The sequence below is a fragment of the Erpetoichthys calabaricus genome, chromosome 3, assembly GCF_900747795.2.
Source record: "Erpetoichthys calabaricus chromosome 3, fErpCal1.3, whole genome shotgun sequence".
Lineage (NCBI taxonomy): Eukaryota > Metazoa > Chordata > Cladistia > Polypteriformes > Polypteridae > Erpetoichthys > Erpetoichthys calabaricus.
In genome coordinates this window covers 87,801,950-87,825,167 of record NC_041396.2, presented here as the reverse complement: position 1 = coordinate 87,825,167, position 23,218 = coordinate 87,801,950, and the positions used below count along the sequence as shown (strand labels likewise).

At 41.1% G+C, this 23,218-nt stretch overlaps 1 protein-coding gene across 1 annotated transcript in view; it reads left to right on the top strand.

The window, feature by feature from the left end:
- The first annotated feature begins 6,325 nt into the window (after positions 1-6,325).
- Positions 6,326-23,218, top strand: part of LOC114648181 (PDZ domain-containing RING finger protein 4-like) — a 34,577-nt gene continuing 17,684 nt past the window's right edge. The window contains exons 1-2 of the mRNA XM_028797068.2: positions 6,326-6,593; positions 17,723-17,943. Of these exons, the coding sequence (XP_028652901.2) occupies positions 6,549-6,593; positions 17,723-17,943 (266 nt within the window). The 5' untranslated portion in view covers positions 6,326-6,548. The remainder of the gene's footprint in view (positions 6,594-17,722; positions 17,944-23,218) is intronic.

Here is a 23,218-nt window from a genome sequence, read left to right as displayed (position 1 = left end):
CCCTATATAGGATTTTATACAAGGAAACTCAAGTGTATTTCCACCATTGATATCTGTGTTGTCAAGAAAATTAAGTCTCTTCACCACCTTTTACACAAACTAGAGTATCCCTGGGTCACTCTAGGCAGCTCTCACTGAAAATTTGGGCCCGTTACAGGAGCCCAAACACAAGGAGAACATTCACAGCCCCTAACATATCATCTCATTGTGTGCTTGCAAAGAAACCCTACAGAGGTCTCCTCGCCATTTTAGGTCCCACAGAGGTGATTGTGAGAAAAGAAACGACTCAAACCCAACCTAACCATTTGACTACTTGTGTTACCTTGAGCAAGGTTCTTAACCATATATTACCCTACAAATAAAACCTTGAAGTAGAAAATGTCTCTGATGGGTCCTTAAGGAAATCTCCACTTCTCATTGACAGCCTAGAAAGTGCCAACAGATACGTATGTGACAATGACCTTGCTTCCTCTTCTCCTAATGTCCTTAAAGAGTTTCTGTGTAAACCTTAGCAAGTCTCTCTTTTCGTTTTTGTTCTTTAACAAAACCTTTTTGAATATGAGAGGTGGCCTTGGGCAAGTTTCTGACCTCCCTGCATTATTCAGGTATGAATGAGACATTATACTGTATGAACTGATATGCTCAATGGACAAAAAAGTAGAGGTGATATATACTTCAGACATTAACAGAGCCACCCCAGTATGAATGCTGTCCTACAAATAGCTGTATTGTGTGCTACTGGGCTTGAGGTGTGACAAGGAGGAATGGTGTGCCAAGTGTATCTGGAAAACATTGGCTCCTCAACAGACATAAATGATTGGCAAAAAAGGGTTATTGTGTTTGGCTGTGTCAAAGCATACTGTCCAATAGGCCTTCCAATTTTTATACATCAAGGTTAACCTCTGTCGTCAGCACTACAGTTGAAAGATGGTACTAACAGATAGGAAATATCACCATGTGTCACACATAGTGACAGCAAATCACTTTGCCCACAACCAGCCATTTCTAAATGAACACTCAGAGGGGAACTGCATGCCATGAAAATCTGTAGTGTGGAAAATGCCCTTACCAACAGTTATTCACAAAGTTGCATGGTTATAGTTGGTGTGGAGTCACAAACACTGGACTGTTGATGCCTAGAAATGTGTTTTCTGAGTCGCATTTCTGCTTGTACTCGAATGATGCGAAGTGACAGGTACATCATAAACCCACATGGAGCCTTCCATGAGGACTGTGTGCAAGGTGCTGTTCAAGCAGGACACAGCTCGTGGATGTTCTGGTGGTGTTTAAATTATGAGAATATGGGTCCTATGTTTGAGACGATGATGCACTTGAACCAGACGGGCTACATTGGGCTCCTGGACAACTGTGTGTTTCATCTCCAGAATGAACACAGAATGGCCACCCCAGTCTTTCAAGACAACTGTCATAAAGAATGTTCTTCAACATTCTCACATCTCAACTGGCCCACAAATTCCACAGAATTATATCCCATAGAAAATCTGTCGGACTAACCCAGCCACAGGGGATGCACAGACTAGTGTGTTTCTTCATCCCAAGCCCAGATAAGTGGGGAGGGTTACATGAGGAAGGGCGTCCAGTGTAAAATTTTGAAAAAGCAATATGCGGACAACAATACAAATTTCCATATCTGATCGCTCGAACCCTGGGTTAACAATGACCGTCACCAGTACTGTTAGCCAACATTGTGCTGGTGGAAATTGGGCTACTGTTGGCCGAAGAAGAAGAAGGAGAAGAAGAGGGGGAGACGTGTCCAGAGGCAGGAGGAGAGGAGGAAGGTAAAGAGAGTGGAACTGAGGGTAGGAATTTTGAATGTTGGCAGTATGACTGGTAAGGGGAAAGAGTTAGCAGATATGATGGAGAGAAGGAAGGCTAATATATTGTGCGTGCAAGAGACTAAATGGAAGGGGAGTAAGGCCAGGTGGATCGGAGGTGGATTGAAATTGTTCTATCATGGTGTGGATAGGCGGAGAAATGGAGTAGGAGTTATTCTGAAGGAACAGTATGTCAAGAGTGATTTGGAGGTGAAAAGAGTGTCAGGCAGAGTAATGATTATGAAGCTGGAAATTGGAGGTGTGATGACAAATGTTGTTAATGCATATGCACCACAAGTTGGGTGTGCAATGGGTGAGAAAAAAGATTTTTGGAGTGAGTTGGATGAAGTGATGAACAGTGTACCCAAGGGACAGAAAGTGGTGATTGGAGCGGATTTCAATGGCCATGTTGGTGAAGGGAACAGAGGAGACAAGGAGGTGATGGGTAGGTACGGTGTCAAGGAGAGGAATGAAGAAGGTCAGAGGATAGTGGATTTTGCCAAAAGGATGGACATGGCTGTGGTGAATACGTATTTTAAGAAGAGGGAGGAACATAGGGTTACGTGCAAGAGTGGAGGAAGATGCACACAGGTAGATTACATCATATGCAGAAGAGTCAATCTGAAGGAGATTGAAGACTGCAAAGTAGTGGCAGGGGAAAGTGTAGTTAAGCAGCATAGGATGGTGGTCTGTAGGATGACGTTGGAGATCAAGAAGAGGAAGAGAGTGAGGGCAGAGCCAAAAATCAAATGGTGGAAGTTGAAAAAGGAAGACTGCAAGGTTGAGTTTAGGGAGAAGGTGAGACAGGCACTGGGTGGAAGTGAAGAGTTACCAGACGGCTGGGAAACTACAGCAGATGTAGTAGGGTGACAACAAGAAGGGTGCTTGGTGTGACTTCTGGACAGAGGAAGGAGGAAAAGGAAACCTGGTGATGGAATGGGGAAGTACAGGAGAGTATACAGAGGAAGAGGATGGCAAAGAAGAAGTGGGGTAGTCAGAGAGATACCGAAAGTAGACAAGAGTACAAGGAGATAAGGCACAAGGTGAAGAGAGAGGTGGCGAAGGCTAAAGAAAAGGCATATGATGAGTTGTATGAGAGGTTGGACACTAAGGAGGGAGAAAAGGACCTGTACTGATTGGCTAGACAGAGGGACCGAGCTGTGAAAGATGTGCAGCACGTTAGGGTAATAAAGGATAAAGAGGGAAACGTACTCACAATCGAGGAGAGTGTGTTGAGCAGATGGAAAGAGTACTTTGAGAGGCTGATGAATGAAGAGAAATAAAGAGAGAAGAGGTTGGATGATGTGGAGATAGTGAATCAGGAAGTGCAATGGATTAGCAAGGATGAAGTAAGGACAGCTATGAAGAGGATGAAGAATGGAAAAGCCATTGGTCCAGATGACATACCTGTGGAAGCATGGAGGTGTTTAGGAGAGATGGCAGTGGAGTTTTTAACCAGATTGTTTAATGGAATCTTGGAAAGTGAGAGGATGCCTAAGGAGTGGAGAAGAAGTGTACTGGTGCCAATATTTAAGAATAAGGGGGATGTGCAGGACTGTAGTAACTACAGAGGGATAAAATTGATGAGCCACAGCATGAAGTTATGGAAAAGAGTAGTGGAAGCTAGGTTAAGAAGTGAGGTGATGATTAGTGAGCAGCAGTTTCATGCCAAGAAAGAGCACCACAGAATTTCCCCTTGGGATACTTTATCTATCTATCTATCTATCTATCTATCTATCTATCTATCTATCTATCTATCTATCTATCTATCTATCTATCTATCTATCTATCTATCTATCTATCTATCTATCTATCTATCTATCTATCTATCTATCTATCTATCTATCTATCTATCTATCTATCTATCTCTCTCACAGATGTGATGTTTGCTCTGAGGATGTTGATGGAGAAGTTTAGAGAAGGCCAGAAGGAGTTGCATTACGTCTTTGAGGACCTGGAGAAAGTATATGACAGGGTGCCTTGAGAGGAGTTGTGGTATTGTATGAGGAAGTCAGGAGTGGCAGAGAAGTATGTAAGAGTTGTACAGGATATGTATGAGGGAAGTGTGACTGTGGTGAGGTCTGCGGTAGGAGTGACGGATATATTCAAGTTGGAGGTGGGATTACATCAGGGATCGGCTCTGAACCCTTTCTTATTTGCAATGGTGATTGGCAGGTTGACAGACGAGATTAGACAGGAGTCCCCGTGGACTATGATGTTTGCTGATGACATTGTGATTTGTAGCGATAGCAGGGAGCAGGTTGAAGAGACTCTGGAGAGGTGGAGATATGCTCTAGAGAGGAGAGAAATGAAGGTCAGTAGGAACAAGACAGAATACATGTGTGTAAATACAGAGTAACGGGTATTGTGGAAGAGAGGTGAAAAAGAGAGTGCAGGCAGGGTGGAATATGTGGAGAAGAGTCTCAGGAGTAATTTGTGACAGACGGATATCAGCAATAGTGAAAGGGAAGGTCTACAGGATGGTAGTGAGACCAGCTATGTTAAATGAGTTGGAGATGGTGGCACTGACCAGAAAGCAGGAGACAGAGCTGGAGGTGGCAGAGTTAAAGATGCTAAGATTTGCATTTGGTGTGACAAGGATGGATAGGATTAGACATGAGTACATTAGAGGATCTGCTCAAGTTGGATGGTTGGGAGACAAAGTCAGAGAGGTGAGATTGTGTTGGTTTGGACATGTGCAGAGGAGGGAGGCTGAATATATTGGGAGAAGGATGCTAAGGATAGAGCTGCCAGACAAGAGAAAAAGAGGAAGGCCTAAGAGAAAATTTATGGATGTGATGAGAGAGGACATGCAGGTGATGGGTGTAATAGAACAAGATGCAGAGGACAGAAAGATATGGAAGAAGATGATTCGCTGTGGCGACCCCTAACGGGAGCAGCCGAAAGAAGATGAAGAAGTAGAAAATTTGTGGGACTGTTTGGAGCAACGAGTGTAATGCCAGCAGAGCTATCAGACCAGTCTGGCTGAAGAGCTAATGAAAACTAACTTCGCCTACATCTTCAAACTGGTGGTGTCCATGCCAGACAGAATTGCAGCTTTCTTTGGTCTCATGGAGGAATTACGTGCTGTTAGATACGATTCAGCCAGGGGTGGCTAATTTTGCGTCTGGTGAGCTTAAGTACATCTGAGAAGAAACCGTACAGTATGTTATAAAGAGGTTCCTACGCTACCATGATTAAGTCCCCATACCTTTAGCTCTCTTTGACTGAAGACTGTGTGACACCTGGAGTTTCGGTTTTCAGTTTCCACTCTTGCTCTCATTTGGGTGCCTCATTTCTTTTTTTCCATAAATAGCCAGAGTGATAATAGAAAAAAATGCATTCATAATAATACCACTTGAAGAGCAAGCTTCACTGTAAATGCATCTAGACAGCATTTGAGAGTGCTGATTGAGTGAGTATTTAACAAGTGCACATTGCCACCTGCTGACTGAATAAAGCTACTGCAGATTGGGCTTTCTGCTTTTGTTAATTTGTTGCACCAATTGAATTTGCCTCTGGGCTGCCCTCCTTAACGGCCTAAGAAGAGGAGAACGCTGAGGCTTCAGGCCTCCTTAGGCAGGCAGCTGTGTGTTACATATGTCGCACAGGATGCTGTCACAGTGTGGAATCCATTATGTGTATCGCGTACCAAATAATGCGTTTTTACACTTAGAAAGCGAGATCGACAGTATCTGCCTAAAGGGGTGCTCATCTTGTTTCATTTAGGTCTCTTAATTCCACTGTCATTCCACTTTATTTAGTATGATGAAATTCCTCGGGATGGCCACAAAAGGGCAATGAGAGTGCAGACTAGAGGCAGATAACGCCAGAATCTTTATCTGTTCTTTTGTCATTCAGTTTCTGTTGACTGGCTTCTCTTCTCAGGTTAGTTCCTGTCTTGTGCCTGATGCTGCTTGGAACAGACACCAGCCTCCAAATATGAACTGAATTTAGTGGCTTTGTTAATGGAGAAATGTATTGTCATTAAAACTATTTCTGAGAGAACATCTATCAGGTCTTATTTATTAGATAAAGGGTAAACGTGAACCCCAGTGTGATTTTTAATATGCACAAGAGGTGCAATTTTGGTTTGTCTTGGGGGCCAGCCTGTTCTTTGACCCACTCAGTGGGCTGACGGCTACTTAGCAGGTGGGCGTCTGTCTGTGTAAGGATGTGTCGCCAGCTTTCTGTCCTCATGGTTTAAAGGCCTGCTGTTTCTATTGTCATTCTGTTTTCTGCTGTTAACAGCATCCCAGATATCTGGAAACAGAGAAAAAAAACTGGCAGAGGTCCCAAAAGAGAAATCCTCAGCAGAAACCATGTTGACAGAAAGAAAAAAAAAAGGCCAGCAATCCCCCGGCCTCTGATACCACTTTTCCTCCATTATCGTATTCATGGCAAAATAAACATATTCTTAGCAATGGTCTCTGAAGGCCACAATTTTAGCTGAAATGGTTAGAAAAAAAAAAAACAAGAAGGCGGATGGGCAGCCAATGAGACAGCAGCATTGGCGAGTCATCAGTATGCATGAGCAGAGAGGCAACGAAGGAGGTGCCAGCGCAGATGTGGCCTTGCAGTCAGCCTCACGTGCAGCAGGCTGCTGCCGACTGGAGGGAGCCGTGTAATTTCTGCTTTGGCTCCTGCTTGCCTGTGTAGCTCGCTCGGTCGGAGCTTTGGGGCCTGTCCTGGAGGTCATCTGCCGATCCAGTGATGGGGTGCCAGCTGTCTGGAATCTTGCTGGGATCTAACTGCAGGGTGAGTAAGATTTGATGCCATCACCGTTTTGCTTGTGTCAGTGCAGCCTTGCAGTCTTGTCCACTTCTCACCAGAGCGGGGACCACATCTGAGGTCTGGTTTGGCTCCTTGCGGAGGCTTAGGTAGGATTCACCAGCAGGGGCTTAGTCCACTTGCAAATGAGAATCATGCATCAAATCAGGCCAAATGAGGGGGCACAAGAAAAGAAATAAATAAATAAAACCTTTTTGCATTTCATGCAACATAAACTCCCCCATCCTTTCAGTTCTGAGACTATTCCTCGAATGTCTTGTCAAGGCCAAATAAAACAAAATATGCAAGAAGGACGGTGGTGGCTGTGGGATTCCCAGAAGGGGGAGCCGAGCAACCTAATGAGACTGGCGGTGGCTTGAAACCTCCATGCATTCGCTCTCTCTGGTGTTGCTCGTCTTGGTTTTAGGAGATGGAGACTTCGAACTGTTCAGCTTCTTTTTGGTGGCATCCAAAAAAAGACCCTGAAAAAAAGGGAGTGGGGTGGAGGTTGAACTCAGATTACCAGTAAAAGAATATCGAGTTTCTTGTTCGTTCTTCAATTTACCCGAATGTCATGCATGTCTAGGTGTCCAGCAGCTTTCTAATCAAGGTCATGGATCAAAGGTATTTTGGCTCATCACCACTGTAGCCAAGCCAAATTTAGGGAGCCCGTCTCCCTAGAAGGCAGTGAATGGGTCTGTTCCATCTGAAATAAATATACGGACGTCCACAGGAACCTTCACTCACATGTTAACACAGACACATGTAAGGATATGCTCGATTGATCTTTGTTTGGGACAATAGGTGCTGCTAGACTGGTATCATCAGGGAGCATCTTCGGGGCTTTGGGACTGTCATCTCCCCCATCTTATTGCATTGCTTTCTAAATAGACAGAGACAATTAGGTAGGAATTAACACACATCAGGTTTAGGGTTGATGTGGTGAATGCCTGGAGATAAATTGACACCATAGGGTCAGAAAACAGAAAATGTGATCAATCACCGTATGTCTTTAAGAAGGTAATCTCTCCAAAAGCATCAAAGCTATATGGGTAGCTAGAAGTAGTTTAACAGAAGAAACTGTGAGAACTGGCAAGGGCACTGCAAGAGTGGCAGCTGACAAGCTTTGCTCCTGCTTGTATTTTTGGGGGGGCGCACTTGAACAGGATTACTCCTGCTTGCATTTTGGGGGGCAGCATAAACACCCTTGAGCTCTGAGCAAAAAACAAAGTGACTACTATGTGATTGACCCATTTAGAGCAAGAATGGCCACAGCTTGATATAGTATGTACTCCAATTTTTTGGACTTTTTAGGTCAGCTTCTGACTCTTGTCGTATGGCACCCATTTGACTTATCAGTTGGCTTCTTAAAAGTGCGCATTAAACATAAAAGGCTGAGAAAAGACCATGAAGTATCTGCTTTTAAAATGGCTAAGCCGCTTTGCTGGGGTGCAAGAAAAAGCTCTAGGATGCTTCATCTTTTACTGTTATTTATTTCTTTCTTGATTGCACAAGGAGCCTAATAGGTATAGATAACAAAGGGTTAAAATAGTCAGAGGTCCGACGGTTTCAGAGCAGCAGGGAATGAAACAGTGTGGTTTCCATAGCAATGCTTTAGCCCCCAAGCTTAAGCACCTGGGCTTATACAGGAGAGTAATGAATAGTTAAAATGAAGGAAAATGTGAGAAAATCAATCATCAGTGTTATACAGTGTTGCTCATAATCTGAAATCCAACAATGAACTTTATATATCAAAGGAGTCATACAATGCATTAAATAAATATGGCCAACACAATACGGCTGCTAATAAACATTAAGCTCATTAAGCGTTAAAAAAAAAAGCGGCATCAACAGCTTATATGTGAAAACAGAATATTTAAAGTGTTCAACAAATTGCGAAAGGTGAGAGGCAAGTCTTGAATCTGAATCCACAGCTTGAAACTGACTTTTCAGTAATGGATGGATGGGTGGGTGTTGGAAAAAAGTGAGATTCCTGGAGAGTTCCAGAGCAGCAAGCCACAAAGCTGCATGATGCTGTTCTGAGAAAGGTGCCATGAGCTCTTGTGTGTATAACGGCTTCAGAAGATATGCATTACTGTGGTGTTGATTTAGATGAAAACGGTTAGACAGCATAGACAAGCATTTTAGATGGTACTGATTTGCAGGGCTTTATAGGCAAGTGGTAGAAAAACAAGGAACATTTTTAAGTATCCTGAAAAAATAGTGCTGTGCTGTTAGGTAAGGAATGATATAGACATAGGGATTGTTGAATGGCAAGGCCTTGGCAAGTGCACTTGAAATTAGCAGAGGAATAGTTGTTGTTGTTGCTGTTGTTGTTGTTGTTTTGTTTGTTTTTTTAATGAGATTTGCTCTTATCCAGACAGAATGTTATGGCCTAGGTATAAAATTGTCACTTATACTCTGAAGATGGCCCATTGTCAATACAATGAACTTGGAACTGCGCTCACAATATAAGACTTACAGCTTAGGGCATTATCAAACTGCCTCCATTTCAATCCAATGAAAATAATTGTTGTAGTCGGCAGGATCAGCAATTCATGTCAAAATCTGCAGGACATTTCTTAAGAATCAGTCAGTTTTGCTATAATTCCATTATAGAATGTTTTCCATCACCCAAGTGATAATACAATTGAGGTCCTTGTCTAGAGCTGGGTCTTATCCAGGAGTGGTCTACATGTAACCTCATGCCATGACCAATTCATTCAGTTTGTAAAGAGGACTGAAAATGTCAGAAAAGCTGCATGAGTGAACCAGAAGCTTTTATTTTGAGGCAATTCAAGAAGAGTTGTCTGAACAGAACAGGAGTCAGATCACTAACATCTAAAGTCGATGTCACATTGTGCGACTTCTAGTCATGATTTGCTAACTGAACTTACTGTTCTTGTTGTTAGACCATGTCAATTTAAACAACTGAAAGTCACTGCCCATGTCACATTTACAGACTGCATGCAGATGTTTTTGACATAATTGTGCACACCCCTTTTTGTGACAGCCAATAGCATGCTGCCTAATGGAACTGACACTGTATAAAGGGTTAACAGCTGCATTGTGTTTAACCACAGTGTTGGCCTTTATTTTTCTTTTTTTTCCATTCTGTCATGGTATGTAAAACATGAGACATCAGACAGATGTGCTTCTCTGCTGTTTGAGAGGCCCAAACCACACCATGTTCTTTATTCTTCATCTCTGCATTATATGCATTGTACTTCTGGATGATCATTCATTGGTTATCAGCTGTTGTGCACATAGAGCCCGCTTCTACAACTAAACACCTGTTTTATTTCATTGGAGCAAACCGTAGACTAGTTGAAGTGTGTCACAGGTCATGTCACATAACACAACTAGCTTCTCGGGAACGCATCTGAGTTGCTAAGGTGAATGATACAACTGAAAATTAGTGGAAAAGTTGCGTAATGTGACATAACTTTAAGAGTATCATCTACTAAAATTAAAACAAGTTTGATGGGGAAAATAAATCTGGGTCACATGAAAAAATTAAAAAGTATCAAAAAGAAATTTGAAAAGAAACTAGTTTTATGATGCTAACAAAAGATCCTTCCCCTGTAGCCATAGCTCAAACACTGATGGAGCACACAGCTTCATCTTAACTTGTTTTGATTGTGACCCTGTTTTGCTACATTAATGTATTTTTGGTTCTTTTCATGGATTTTGAGGCACCCTAAAAACAAAGGTGATGAGAGGTTTTTTTATTTAAAATTTATTTCAATTGCCCTATTGTCTATGGGGGAGGAGCGAAAGCTTTAAATTTGTCAAAAATTACCATCTTACGTTTTTGACAGATTTCAATGTTTTAGGTCTTCTGATACTGAAAATATCAAAATCTCGATTGATGGGTGTGTGTCTGTCAGTGTGTGTGTGTGTGTGTCTGTGTGTTACCATTTCTTATAGATGGTCTAGAGCTTGAAACAAAAACCTGATATGAGATGACGATGTGCTGATTAGTGCAAATCGTGCAAGAGAAAGAGGCACTCTAGAGGAACCCTCAAATACCGTAGGTATAATACCTAGGTATAAATTTTTTAAAAATTTGTAAAATTAACTTAATTAAAAAATTAACTATGAATTCCTCTTGTCAACTGCTATTGTAATGACCCATTTTATGATGAGAAAGATCAGCATCAGAGCCGTAAATAATTACTGAAATATTATAGAATTGTTCAGGTAACTTGGTTCCTAGGGCGCAAAGCCTACTGATGCTTACGTCCAAATTTTTACTTTTTTTTAATGTATTTTTTTACACTACCCAGCTTTACGCGTGATGGTTTATTGCTTCTCTGGTTATAGAACATTTTGCTTTGTTTACTGGCTAAGATTTGTGGGCTACATTTTGGATCTGGTAATAGTTAATTAAGATTGACTCCTTGGTATTACAAATTTGGCATGAACATGCGACTACATCTCATCTTATTGTCATTTTTCATTAAAATTCTGTCTCACCTTCTGATACAGCACAGAAATAAGATGGTGGCTAAAACTGCATGAGTGTGTCCCATGATGACACAAGTGTGTACTCACATAGACATGCTCCCTAGAATTGTGCAGTGTGTAACCACAAGGGGGGACCAGAGAGCCTCAAACCACAGACACAGCAATACAGCACACATTGATGTTGTAAAATAAAGAATATTTATTCACCTTTTCCGAGTACCTCTCTCCAGTAATCAGCCACAATAATACAATAAATGAACAATAAAGCACAATTCTTCCCCTTCTCTCCCCTGCTAAGTGTTGCTCGCTGACTCCCTACTCTGACTTGTCCATGTGAGGCAGTAGTCTCCTCTTTAAGCCTGACCCAGGAATGCTTCTGGAGCTATTCTTTCTCCTTGAGGAAGCACTTCTGGGCCATAGACAAAGTCGGGTGGTCTGCCCCTGCCAGCACCTTCTATCAATACCAAGGGACCCCTACAGGGCTGCACTTCCAGATTCCATCCCCCTAGCACCCCTGTGGGTATACCAACTAGGTTCTCATATGAGGACCAATGGCACCAAGCGTATGGGGGATGGAACCCCTCCTATTCCTCATCTTTTCTCTGTCTGTCTGATATAATATACCGTCCAGGTGTAAATTTATTTTCTTGTCATTCTGGCCCATTTGCTTAAGTCCTCACATTGGCATACTGTCAAGGTAAGGAGAAATCCTCTGTTCTTGTCGGGATGCCCGTTGTCCTCCTACAAGTGTTAGCAGCCAATATCATCACATGAAGTCCTAACAATAAAAAAACAATCAAAGCAATAAAAATAAAATTAAAAATAATTAAACAGTACAATTTCTGTTTTATTCATGACAATTTGTAGAAATCTTTAACTCACATATTGTTTTCTGTATGAAATCCAGCCAACTGTTCTCTACATTAGATAGATAGATAGATAGATAGATAGATAGATAGATAGATAGATAGATAGATAGATAGATAGATAGATAGATAGATAGATAGATAGATAGATAGATAGATAGATAGATAGATAGATAGATAGATAGATAGATAGATAGATAGATACTTTATTAATCCCAAGGGGAAATTCACATACTCCAGCAGCAGCATACTGATAAAGATACAATATTATTAACTTTACCTATTAAAGAGTTGCATAAAACCTGAATAGGAAACACATTCACCAACGCTGTGACAGTGGAGACCCTACTTTGGGAATCACTAAAGGAAGAAGCAAAACAGTCCCATTCAAGATTTACCTAAAGTCCAAGCACTGGTTGGTAGCGATGTTACTATCTGACATTATTTAACATGAAAACATTATTGTCAAGCAACCATTGGATGTTGAAGAGTAGTGAGAGAAGCAGTGAACCCTGAATGGAAGTACCTGCACATCCAGAGTAAAGCCATCAGCAAAAAAAAAAAAAAATACTGTCATGCAGAATTGTCCAGGTGCACCGAATGAATACTGTGAAAAACAGACCTATGAGAAAAATTAAATTTTATTACATAGACCTTGTTGTTGAGGCAGAGTGAGAGCCAGACTTTGTCTCTGTATCCAGGGCCGGATTTATATGAAAAGAGGCCCTAGGCTATTCCACTTATGAGGGCCTTTCACCTTCCATTTTTAAGTTTGTAAATTACATGAGAGATAATAAAATTTTGCTAACAATTTGAATGTAGGCCCCTCTTGATCTTGAGGCCCTAGGCTGAAGCCTAGTTAGCCTATAGGAAAATCCAGCCCTGTCTGTATCATTGTTTCTCTTGAAGTTTGGCTGCTCCTGGGTGGCAGAGGGTAGTGCTGGTGGATATGAAACCTTACTAACCTCTAGGGCAGGTACAAAGTTCTGAACATATCCTCCGAGTCATGCGTCATCAATATGAAGATCTGTATAGAGCCTGACAATGTGTAAATACGAGATGCTGAATGTGGTTCTCTTTGCTAACCACAGATGCATGCTTGCAAGCAGGTACAGAATTCACTTGCTTTTTGGATTTGCCCAGTTTCCCTTGTCGCAGCCATTTATCACACACTCTGCTTTTATTTTGAAGTCATTGTGGTAAAATGCACTCATTCAGCTGATAGAAGCACACCTGCAAAAATAGGTCCAGGAATTTAAAAAAAATAATAAAATAATTGAAGTGCTGGGGCTTCCAGGATGAAATGCACTTGAAAATACTGTAAAATTTCGCTCGTGCTCTGCCCAGCTTTCCAGCATTCAGAGAACGAAGATGCTTGAGCTGTACACGAGAACCATGTGGGAGGAGATCAGCCTCTCTTATGCAACTAGTGCTACTACCTGCTTTTTAATCGTGTGTTAGTCCTTTTTGTTAAGTCATAACACGTACAATGAACATACAGTTCTTACTACTGCATAATGTTGTTAGTGTGAAAAAAAAATGGCTGACACCTCTGAGTCTGCAATAGGCGTTATGGATGTTTAACAGTTTCTGGTACCTGATCTCAGGAAAATAGCTACCAAGAAAAATAAAATTTGGTATGTTTATTTGATCACAGGGTAGACTCAGTTGGAAGTCGGGCCATGAGTTTAGGCTTTCATGGTTTAATCAGAGTAGCTAACATGGTTGTAGCTGTTGTGGTGATGCTAAGATTTACATCGTCAAAGGGACAGTGATTTATTTATTTTTTCGGTGAGGATCCCCAGGAATGCACCTAGCCTTGGCCAGACTCGCACACACTCACTCATAGAGACATCAGATTAAATCTATAATAATGCAATATATGAAATGAAATATAAATATAAATAAGTAGACAGCTAACCCTCCCTGCTCCCCTAAGATGATAACAAATAGTAACACGACTCAACAACAATAAACCAGAAAGATAAACACTAATGACAAAGTCCAAAACACAGTCCAAATGTAGTTACAACAGATGATGATGGATGAGAAAGAAAAATCCTGTGAACAGTTCACCGTAAGCAATGCAAAGTTTGTGGTGAGAGGTGATGAGATTGGGAGCGCTCCTTCTGACGAATACAAGGCCAATCCGGTCAATACTCACACGACTGGCAGACACAAGACAGAACATTCATCCAGACAGGAACAGTAATCCAGGACAATAAACTGTAATGCAGATGGGTGTGACAGTTATGAAATGACAAACCTCAGACATCAGATATCCACTTGTTTTGACAGTTCCAACTTGTACCCAGCATCTCCTGTGATCTCCGCTGTCGTCCAATAGAACACACTGCTGGGACTGCTGGAATATGCAGTCCTTAATTTTATAGAGCTGCTACATGTTGATGAGGAAACCTATAGAAGTGTCTTGGCAGCATAGCCCATGCAAACCCCTAAGATCACAGCAGGTATCTACCACACATTACGTTTTAATACTGATACCTCTATGCTCTTGTGGACTGAATGCAATAAATACCCAAATATGACAGTGGATTTGGTAGTAGTGACTCCATCAGAGCAGTTTGCCATGCCCTGTGAACCAGTCTTAAACTCATACCCATTGCATCATCTCATTCTCATTAGGTTAAGGTCTGACCCTCTGCTTAGGAGGACTTTCAGGTCATTAGTGTCTTGCATGGGTTTTTGCAGAATGGAATACTTGTTAGCAGAATGGTGCCAGTAGTATATAATTCAGTAACTATAGACTATAGACTGGCCCTAGACAATTTCGGGCCCGAAGCAAACTGATACCGAGAGCCCCGTAAGGGACCCGACCCCTGCAGCTAGGGGGTCCGGGGCAGAGCTCAGGCCGCCAAGTGATTTCCTGCATTTTGAGCCACAGAAATGCATTTTCCCGGCATCTACAACCATCACTTTTTGACGATTTCCATTTGACACTGACAACCGTAACCATAACACACTGACAGGAGCCAAATTTGCAGGCTGTCAGCGCAGACTGTCGTACAAGGCCCTGAGTGAAGGGTATGAGTGATGGAGGTCGGAGTGGGCCCGCATAAATGTCTTTAGTGACGATACATTAACAGATAAAGCTACATTTTAGCCAGCTTTTGCTGTTTCCACCAGGCAGCACATGGAGGTAAATAGCTAGGCCAAGCACTTTTTTTTTTGCTTTTTATATTTTTTATATATTTTTTTTTATTTTATGAAGACGAGATCCACATTATTTTGTTTTTACATTTTTATTTGGTTTTAAAGCTTGTTTTCATACTTTCGAGATATTCCGATTTCCGTATAAAATAACTTACCGCCGTGGAGGCGGCAACAGGCACGCGGGCCTGAGTGAAGCGTAATGAAGATTGGAGTGCCGAGTGGCGATGACCATGTAGAGTAATTAGGTGATGGAATATGTTGCCCGTGAATTATATATATAAAAAAATTAGTAATAGAGGTTGGAGTGAAGGAGTCTGTTGCTCCATTGGGCCCTCCGCAGCAGCGTCGCGCATCATAGGAAAAAAAAAAAACCTAGGGCGCAGTGGGCCCCCTCCAGCTGTGGGCCCGAAGCGGTCGCTTCGTTCACTTCACCCTAAGGCCGGCTCTGATAGACAGCCTTTGAATATATATATGGGCTATTGTTGGGTCTCCAGCTTGAGAGGGCTTGGTATGAACATTCAGGTTGTTGCCTTTAGAACCTGGGAGTGGTAGCCTCGACAGAACTGAGGTTAACTGGTCCCCAACTATTCAGGAGAAGGAAGGTGAATGTCAAACATGACAAGAAGAGAAAAACTTGATAGGTTAAAATAGAGATTGTGCAATTGGAGATTGTCCTTGTTCTTGTACTTTCCTCTTCTAAAAGAACCTATATAGAAGTCAATGTGGGCAGAAAATATGTTCGTAGAACAGGTAAGAAGAGCTCACCATCTTAATGTCTATGTGAATGAAGCATACATCCTGGTTAGGAATACCCAGACACCTTACCTTTCTTAGAAAGACAAAAATTAAGATTAAGGTCATTTAATTTTTTAATACTTTAAATCCAGATAACTAAGCTGGTTAGGCATACTATATAGTACCTTAATACTTGATCTCTTGAGGTTATCTTGATCTATAAGATCTTCTCAAAGATGAGACAGAATCGAGAAATCATCTCCTTCCTCCCTCACTTCAGACTGAGCTGTGGCAGTCATTTTTACTGTGTAACTCAGCCTTCCCAAAGCCCCACTTCCAAAGAGCCTTCACGTTGCTCTTCTACAGTGCTACCTACTATTGAATGGCAAACTACTCTCCCATTGGTCCATCATTATTTTATGTGCAACCTTTTGTAATAAAATTGCTTTTCACCTTGAGTGAAAATCTTAGAGGCACTTTAAAATCAGGTTACAGACAGACAAAGTGATTTTCGCAGCAAGGCAGCAGCAGGACTTGAACTTGCACTTTTAAGTCACCCTGATGCATAGTGATGCCCAATGTCTGCAGTATCCATTTTAATTTGACATGAACCACACGATCTCTAGCAAAATGGCTTTACACTGATGGGCTATTCAATGGGATCATGGATTGTTTAGCATCCAATATTGATTAAAGTAATGTTATCCTTGACACCTGCTAAAAGATGACCTCAATATACTTATGGTAAGAGTGGCCCTTATAGCAGCCCTTCACGCTAAGAATAACACCAAGAAGGCCATAAGGCAAATACAATGAAAGAGAAGCACAGGGGTAATAACATAGTACTAAAATAACAATCCTTGACAGGTTTTGAACCCTGTTTTTCAGGCTGAGAGTTTTTTTTTACATGCCTACTCCACAATTACTCCCAAGTACCCCTGCCCTTACCTCTCATTTCCTCTTTTCCTATGGTTTCTTCCTTCCACCTGTGACGCCTTCACCCCAAACTCCCCTGGTAACTGTAGATTAATTGTTCAAACCCCTGGTGGGGTTACTTCAGCCAAGTCCCAGAATCACTTCTGAGGTAAGAGCTGTCTTTATTTTGCAGCAGGGACACCAAGCTAGAGCCTTCAGTAATGTCTCAAATATCTTTGGCTGCCCTTAAAGATTTGGATCTTTTAGACCGCATCTCAGCTATTCATTCCTTTAGAAAGACAGTCAAAAGGTTCACAAACTTCACCCCTTCCTCCTTGACTTTGCTTACTTTTTTAAAAGAAGGTCAGGCATTCCTGATAAATGCCAGGGTCAAATACCCCATAAAATCCTAGTGGAATATGTTGCACCTTTATCCAGGTCTGAAGCCTCTCCCTCTGTCTCTCTGATCCAATTGCCCTTGCCTATTGCATCCAGCACACATACAAGGATTATTATTTGTGTCCCTACACTGGTGTGTGCTGTGTCACTTCAATTTCCAGTGCAGCTTCTTTTAAGCCCATTACCATCCTAGCAGTATCCTTTGCTGTGAAAAACTTTTGCAATACACCCACAATAGTTAGAGTTTGAACCCAGAACCTGGAAAAAAGAAATTCTGCATTGAGCCTTGCTTGGCATGCTGTATCTCAACATTCTACCATTCTTCTTACTATATATATGATACAAGTACCTAGGCTTGCTTCTACCTAGAGACTACCTTTACAGTACTGAGGACACTGTATATACACTGTAATATTAAGCAGAAGCTATTAAAGGATGAATTTCATGTAGCGCCTCATTTCCATATCCAGAGCGGACAGCTTTCTGCTTAGGGTTGGTTTGTTCTGTTATGAACACATTAATCTCTGAATGTGATGTGACATTTGTCATCTGTTTTAGGTGAATGGGAAAGACATCGCTCTCCACAGTCAACACGACGTCATCCAAATTGTGGGGAAATCCAAGGATCCAATCACACTGCAACTAGAAACCAGGCAGTCCTGTTATCACGAAGCTCATATGTCAGATTGCAGCACCCAGACTGATCATCCTTGGAACACCCCAAGGAGTTTTGGGGTGTCCATGAGGCCACAAAATGGGTGTAGCCCACATTGTAACAGGTAAGATGTAGTAATCAGTACATGCTAGAGTATAGGATGGTGATGTTGCTTCTAACAAAGGGCTAAGAAGATCTGCTCTAGCACAAGATCCCTGCTTTCTTTCTTCAATGGTCAGTTCTCTCTGTCTAGTACATGTGTACCCTATTTACATGCTTGCTGTTCATTAAACACGCTTAATTTTCTTTTGTTATAATCAAAATCTTAATTATTGGTCAAGTATGCTTGCATACAAGGAATTTTTTTGATGGATTTATAAATATAGTTACTGTACAGGGCAGATGTACACACAATTGATAAGGACATGCCTGAAATGAATACAAGGCACAGAATGTACCTTTACTTACTTATTTGGCTGACACCCTTATCCAAGGTGACTTACATTTATGATACACTAGGTTCCATTTCTTTTAGTTTTCTAATTGAAGCACTGTAATAAGAATATAAGTTTAATGTCACTGTGCTCTGTATAATAATTATTGTATAAATCCACTCACATGTACAGGCCAGGCCAAAGTTAGCACACAGGGGCTCTCAACATTTAGGACTGCTAGGCAAGCATTTGAAGAGAGAAGGTACAACTATGAAAATGGGCATTGTACTATTTCTGTATGTTAGAGAAATTGAATCCTCTCCTTTCCTTGTTTGGAACCAAAGTAAGGGCCTGCACATGGAGAAACCAGTATAAAAGACTTGGACATCAGCCAAATACTTTGAAGTCGATGGACGGATGGGTGATATCGCCTTCCATCCTGAAAAGCCTTCCAGCGCAGCAATGAAAGATGGCAAACTGTATAGATCAAGATCCCACCTTGATAAAAGTATTGTCTTGCTATAGGCTTCCCATCTATAATGCCGCGTAAATCGTCAGTAAAGAAAGCTAAGTAATTTTCTCTTATGTGATTTTTACCGCCGTATCACTATGGGAGGGATATCGCCTTTTAATATCATATCTATATAGTTTTCGGTTACTTAAAACGCCGCAATTACAAAATAACTTATTCCAACTAGGGAGGTATTGCCCGCTTAAAGGAACAAGCACAGACAGGTCAAGTGATTTGCTCATGGTCACACAGTGTCAGTAGCATGGGATTTGAAATCACAACCTCAGGGTCTGAAGTCCAAAGCTTTAACCACTACACCACTCTGCTTGACAGAATGTATGGAACATACAAAGTCCAAAGAAGTGCAAGAATACTGAAATATATATGTTTTAGCTATCTGTAAGACAATTGTAAGATATCGGGGGAGAGGGTTGGTGCCCATACTGAGCAATGACAGCCAAATTAGCCATTTGTGAGCTTAATGGCCCGTGGAAGTAGACTGTTCCTTACTGTAAATATCTGCTGGTTTTTGGCGTAGTTCAGTCTGTAATGCCTATAGCAGATTGAAGAAATTCAAAGAGGATGTGGCCTGGATGTGAGGGGTTGGTGATGAGTTGCCCTGCCCGTTTCATGACTCTCGTATAGTTGAGGTAATGTAAGATGGGGGGATTAGCTTCAGTGGTCTTATTGACAGACCTGACTATTCATTGTAGCCTGTTCTTGTCTTGTTTAGTTGCTGATCCAAACCACACTGTGATGGATGAGCTTCTGGAAGTTGTGTGTTATTGTACAGCTCCTATAGGTGAGGTACTTAGGCACATTTAGTTCATTTTAATTCAGATTATTTTTGTGTAGCGCTGTTTCCTGAGTGTAACCTCAAAGGGGCGCAACACGTTTATAGGTTCAATACAATAACGAACTTACACAAATTACACAGATAAAAATAAATTGGAAAACAAAGCAATTTCAACATCACTGACATAAAAGGATTTTTAAAAATATTTGTCCATTATCATTATCAGTCGGTTATAATGCAAAGTCATAGACAAAACAGGACACATTCACAGTTCTGAAGACCTACGCTAATTGAACGCCCAAATCCTGTTGGGTATTCACTAGTGTAAGTTCGTGCTGGGCAGTCTAATAACATACTTGGATTACAAGACCCCCAATATCTCTGGTGTCTTTATCATTGGCAGGAGTAACAGAGTGGCAGTATAAAAGTGGCACCACATGCCATATCAGGAGACCAAAACAAATCCCGAATATAAAGTGTTTGTAACAGCATGTAATGCTAATCAGATTGTCCATATCATTGGTAGTGGTTGTAGTCTTGTGCCTATCACCGACCGAGGGAACACAACATCCACAAAAGAAATGTTGGAGCAGCAGCTGGGTTGCCCCTTTTAATAGCTGCAAAGTTCCAAAATAAATAGATGTCGTGAACAGGTACAAGCAAACAAAAAAGCAAAATAAGTAAGACAAGGCTCAGAGTGGTTCAGTACTCTTTAGAGCATTCGGTATTCGGGTATGAGCTCCATTCCACGGTCTGCTTTCTCGAGAATGAGACGACCCCTACTGGGTCCACCTCAGGTTTATAGCAGCTGGGGTGGAGTCAGTTGCCCTCATGGAGCAGTTTCTCAGTTTTATAGGAGAAGGAAGAGGTAATACCATCAGTGACAGTGCCACATCATGTCCTGGAGTGGCAGTGCTTACCTCGGATGAGAGCAGAAGGAGAGTGTGCATGCATGACACTCCTTAATCTAATAAGGTCAGTGTGAAATTTGTTAAATAGTGTATATCAGAAGGAGAGAAACTAAGGAAATAAAGAGGCCACTAACAGTGGCACACATGCACATTAAGGAAATTAATTGTGTTCATTGTTTTTCATTAACCTTACACTTCCAGCCCCTAAATTCCACCCTATTGTTTCTTTTAATTCATATGCTTTTTGTCCCATTTTCCTCCCTTTACTCAATGTGTTCTTTATATGTGTATGTATTTTATTTTGAAAAACAACCTCTTGGCCTTCAAGACAGCTTCCCTTGCTTTTTTCACCTACCAGATTCCATTTATGGTGACACAGTGGTTAGCACTATAACATTACGATTCCTATTTGTTTTGTTTTTTTTCCAATAAGATTTAGTTTTGATAATTTTTATAAAAATTTACTTCATACTAGTAGATTTACCCAGAAATGTCTAAGGTAGAATAAAGTACAGGTGAGGAAACTAAATAAAGTGACTAAACCTGCCCTTTATTTTCAAGGGGAAACATTTTGGAGCTAAACCTGCATTTTGGTCTTCCCCTGTACAAATGAGAAAACTGGGCAAAATTTGCCAGAAATAGGTTCAGTATTGTGGATTTGTACATTTGATTATTTTTGCACCTTTTCATTGCTATTTCTTGATGATCTATTCGGCTTTTTTTCCTTTTTTTACCCTGGGAATCCAATTTCTATATTAATTTTTCTCTCTCTGACCTCCTTTAAAACGTAATAATTTTTATCATCTTCCCGTGATGCCATTTTGAATTGCTCTTAGGCTCTGCTATTTTTGTGATTTGTGCTACAGCTCTTCTAAGGCGATACTCCCAGAGTTCCACAGGAATGTATGATGTATGATTTTCTCATCAGCGTGACCTATAAGCTCTGGTTCATGCCATTTTCACCTATTTGTGTTTGGATAAACATACTTTTTGTGCCATTCTCTTTCTTATCTCTGCATTCTGACTTTCTTTTCCTTCAATTGTTCCTGATTCTTGTTTAATGTTTCTGGCTTCTCTTTTTGGTATCATCCCCTGCTCTTTTTTTTTTTCCATTTTCCCATTTCCTCTCCTGGGGCCTCATGCATAACGTTGTGCGTAGAATTCGCACTATAACATGACGTAAGCACAATAGAGGAAATGTGCTTACGCACAAAAAAATCCAGATGCATAAATCTGTGCGAACGCCAACTTTCACGTTCTTCCACTCCATAAATCCCAGTCAGCATGAAAAGTAACACACATGCATGCGCCTGCTGCCCCGCCCCAACTCCTCCCAGAATTACACCTCTTTGAATATGCAAATCAATATAAATAGCCCTTAAGATCAGCCTTCTGTGAAAAGACAATGGCAAAAGCAAGAGGGAAAATAGAAGAATTTCAGCGAATACAAAGTGGAGGCAAGGAAAAACATACTATTTGTTGGTTTAAACAGTGATATTAACAACAAAAGGAAGTTGATCGAGTGACATAGTGTGTCGGAGAAACTCGAAAGCTCAAGTTCACAAAGTCGCAGAGCACCTGAAATAAAAAAGAAGTTGTCACATATCAAAGTCGCCGTGAAAAGGCGAGTCGTAGCCCACCGTCTGAATGTCTTATGAAAGTTTATTAGGGTACAGAGAAAAAAAAAAGGCACACAGTGGGAAAAAAGCATGAAATGTCAACTTTAATCTCGAAATTTCCACTTTAATCACGTAGTTTATTTTGTCATTAAAGTAGAACATTATAAACTTCACCCTAAATCTTTTAATTTAACACAGAATCCATTACATTCATGATATTACAGCTCTCTGAATAATTAAAATACTGAGATGTATACGTGATATCATTTTCATGATGATAGGAGTTAAAGCATGTTATTAAACATGGGAACACGGTGGCGGAGTGATTGTTCATGTCTCATGCAAGATGCTTGCTGCACCATGTGCGACCTATGATAAAATCCTTTATTGTAGCAGTACTGTCTCTTTCAAACGTACTAACCCCCAATTCCTGTCCTTACTTTTCTTTCTCCAAATACCCAATCACCACACAATCAGCTCTGTAATAGACGTTAGGCAATCTGTAAGCTTAGAACCCCGATTCTTCAAAACTTTTAAGGAACATCGAAATATCTTCGTAGTACGTGTTTGATTATTCTCTCCATCTATCCTTCCAGTGTTGCGTCAGCACCAGCAAGAATACAGCGCAAGGCAGGAACAATCTGTGAAAGGAGCGCCAGTGGCTCGCTAGCGCTGCGGCACTGTGTAGTTAAAGTTAAAGTTTTATCTGTATAATATAATAAACATATTTTGCTGCATTTCATCTTAAAAATGATATCGTCATCATATGTAAATACACGCTTTATAAAGTGGCTCAGGTCGTGCAATATTATAATTGTATCGCAAGTTTACAGTGAGGTAATTGTACTTATAGGTACAAACAATTCTACAAGGAGCACTTGATGGACTGATTGAGTGTGTTTATAGTTCTTGGGATGAAACTGTTTGTGAACCGCGAGGTCAGTACAGGAAAGGCTCTGAAGCGTTTGCCATATGAGAGCAGCTCAATAGACAGCATGGCTGAGGCAGCGTGTGCTTGATGCTGTATACCGATAATTCTCTTTCTGATCAGCTGCTGTACAGCTGTGATTCACACTCAGATACAGTGATATAAATACTCCAACTGGTGCAGTGAGAGTAATATGGAAA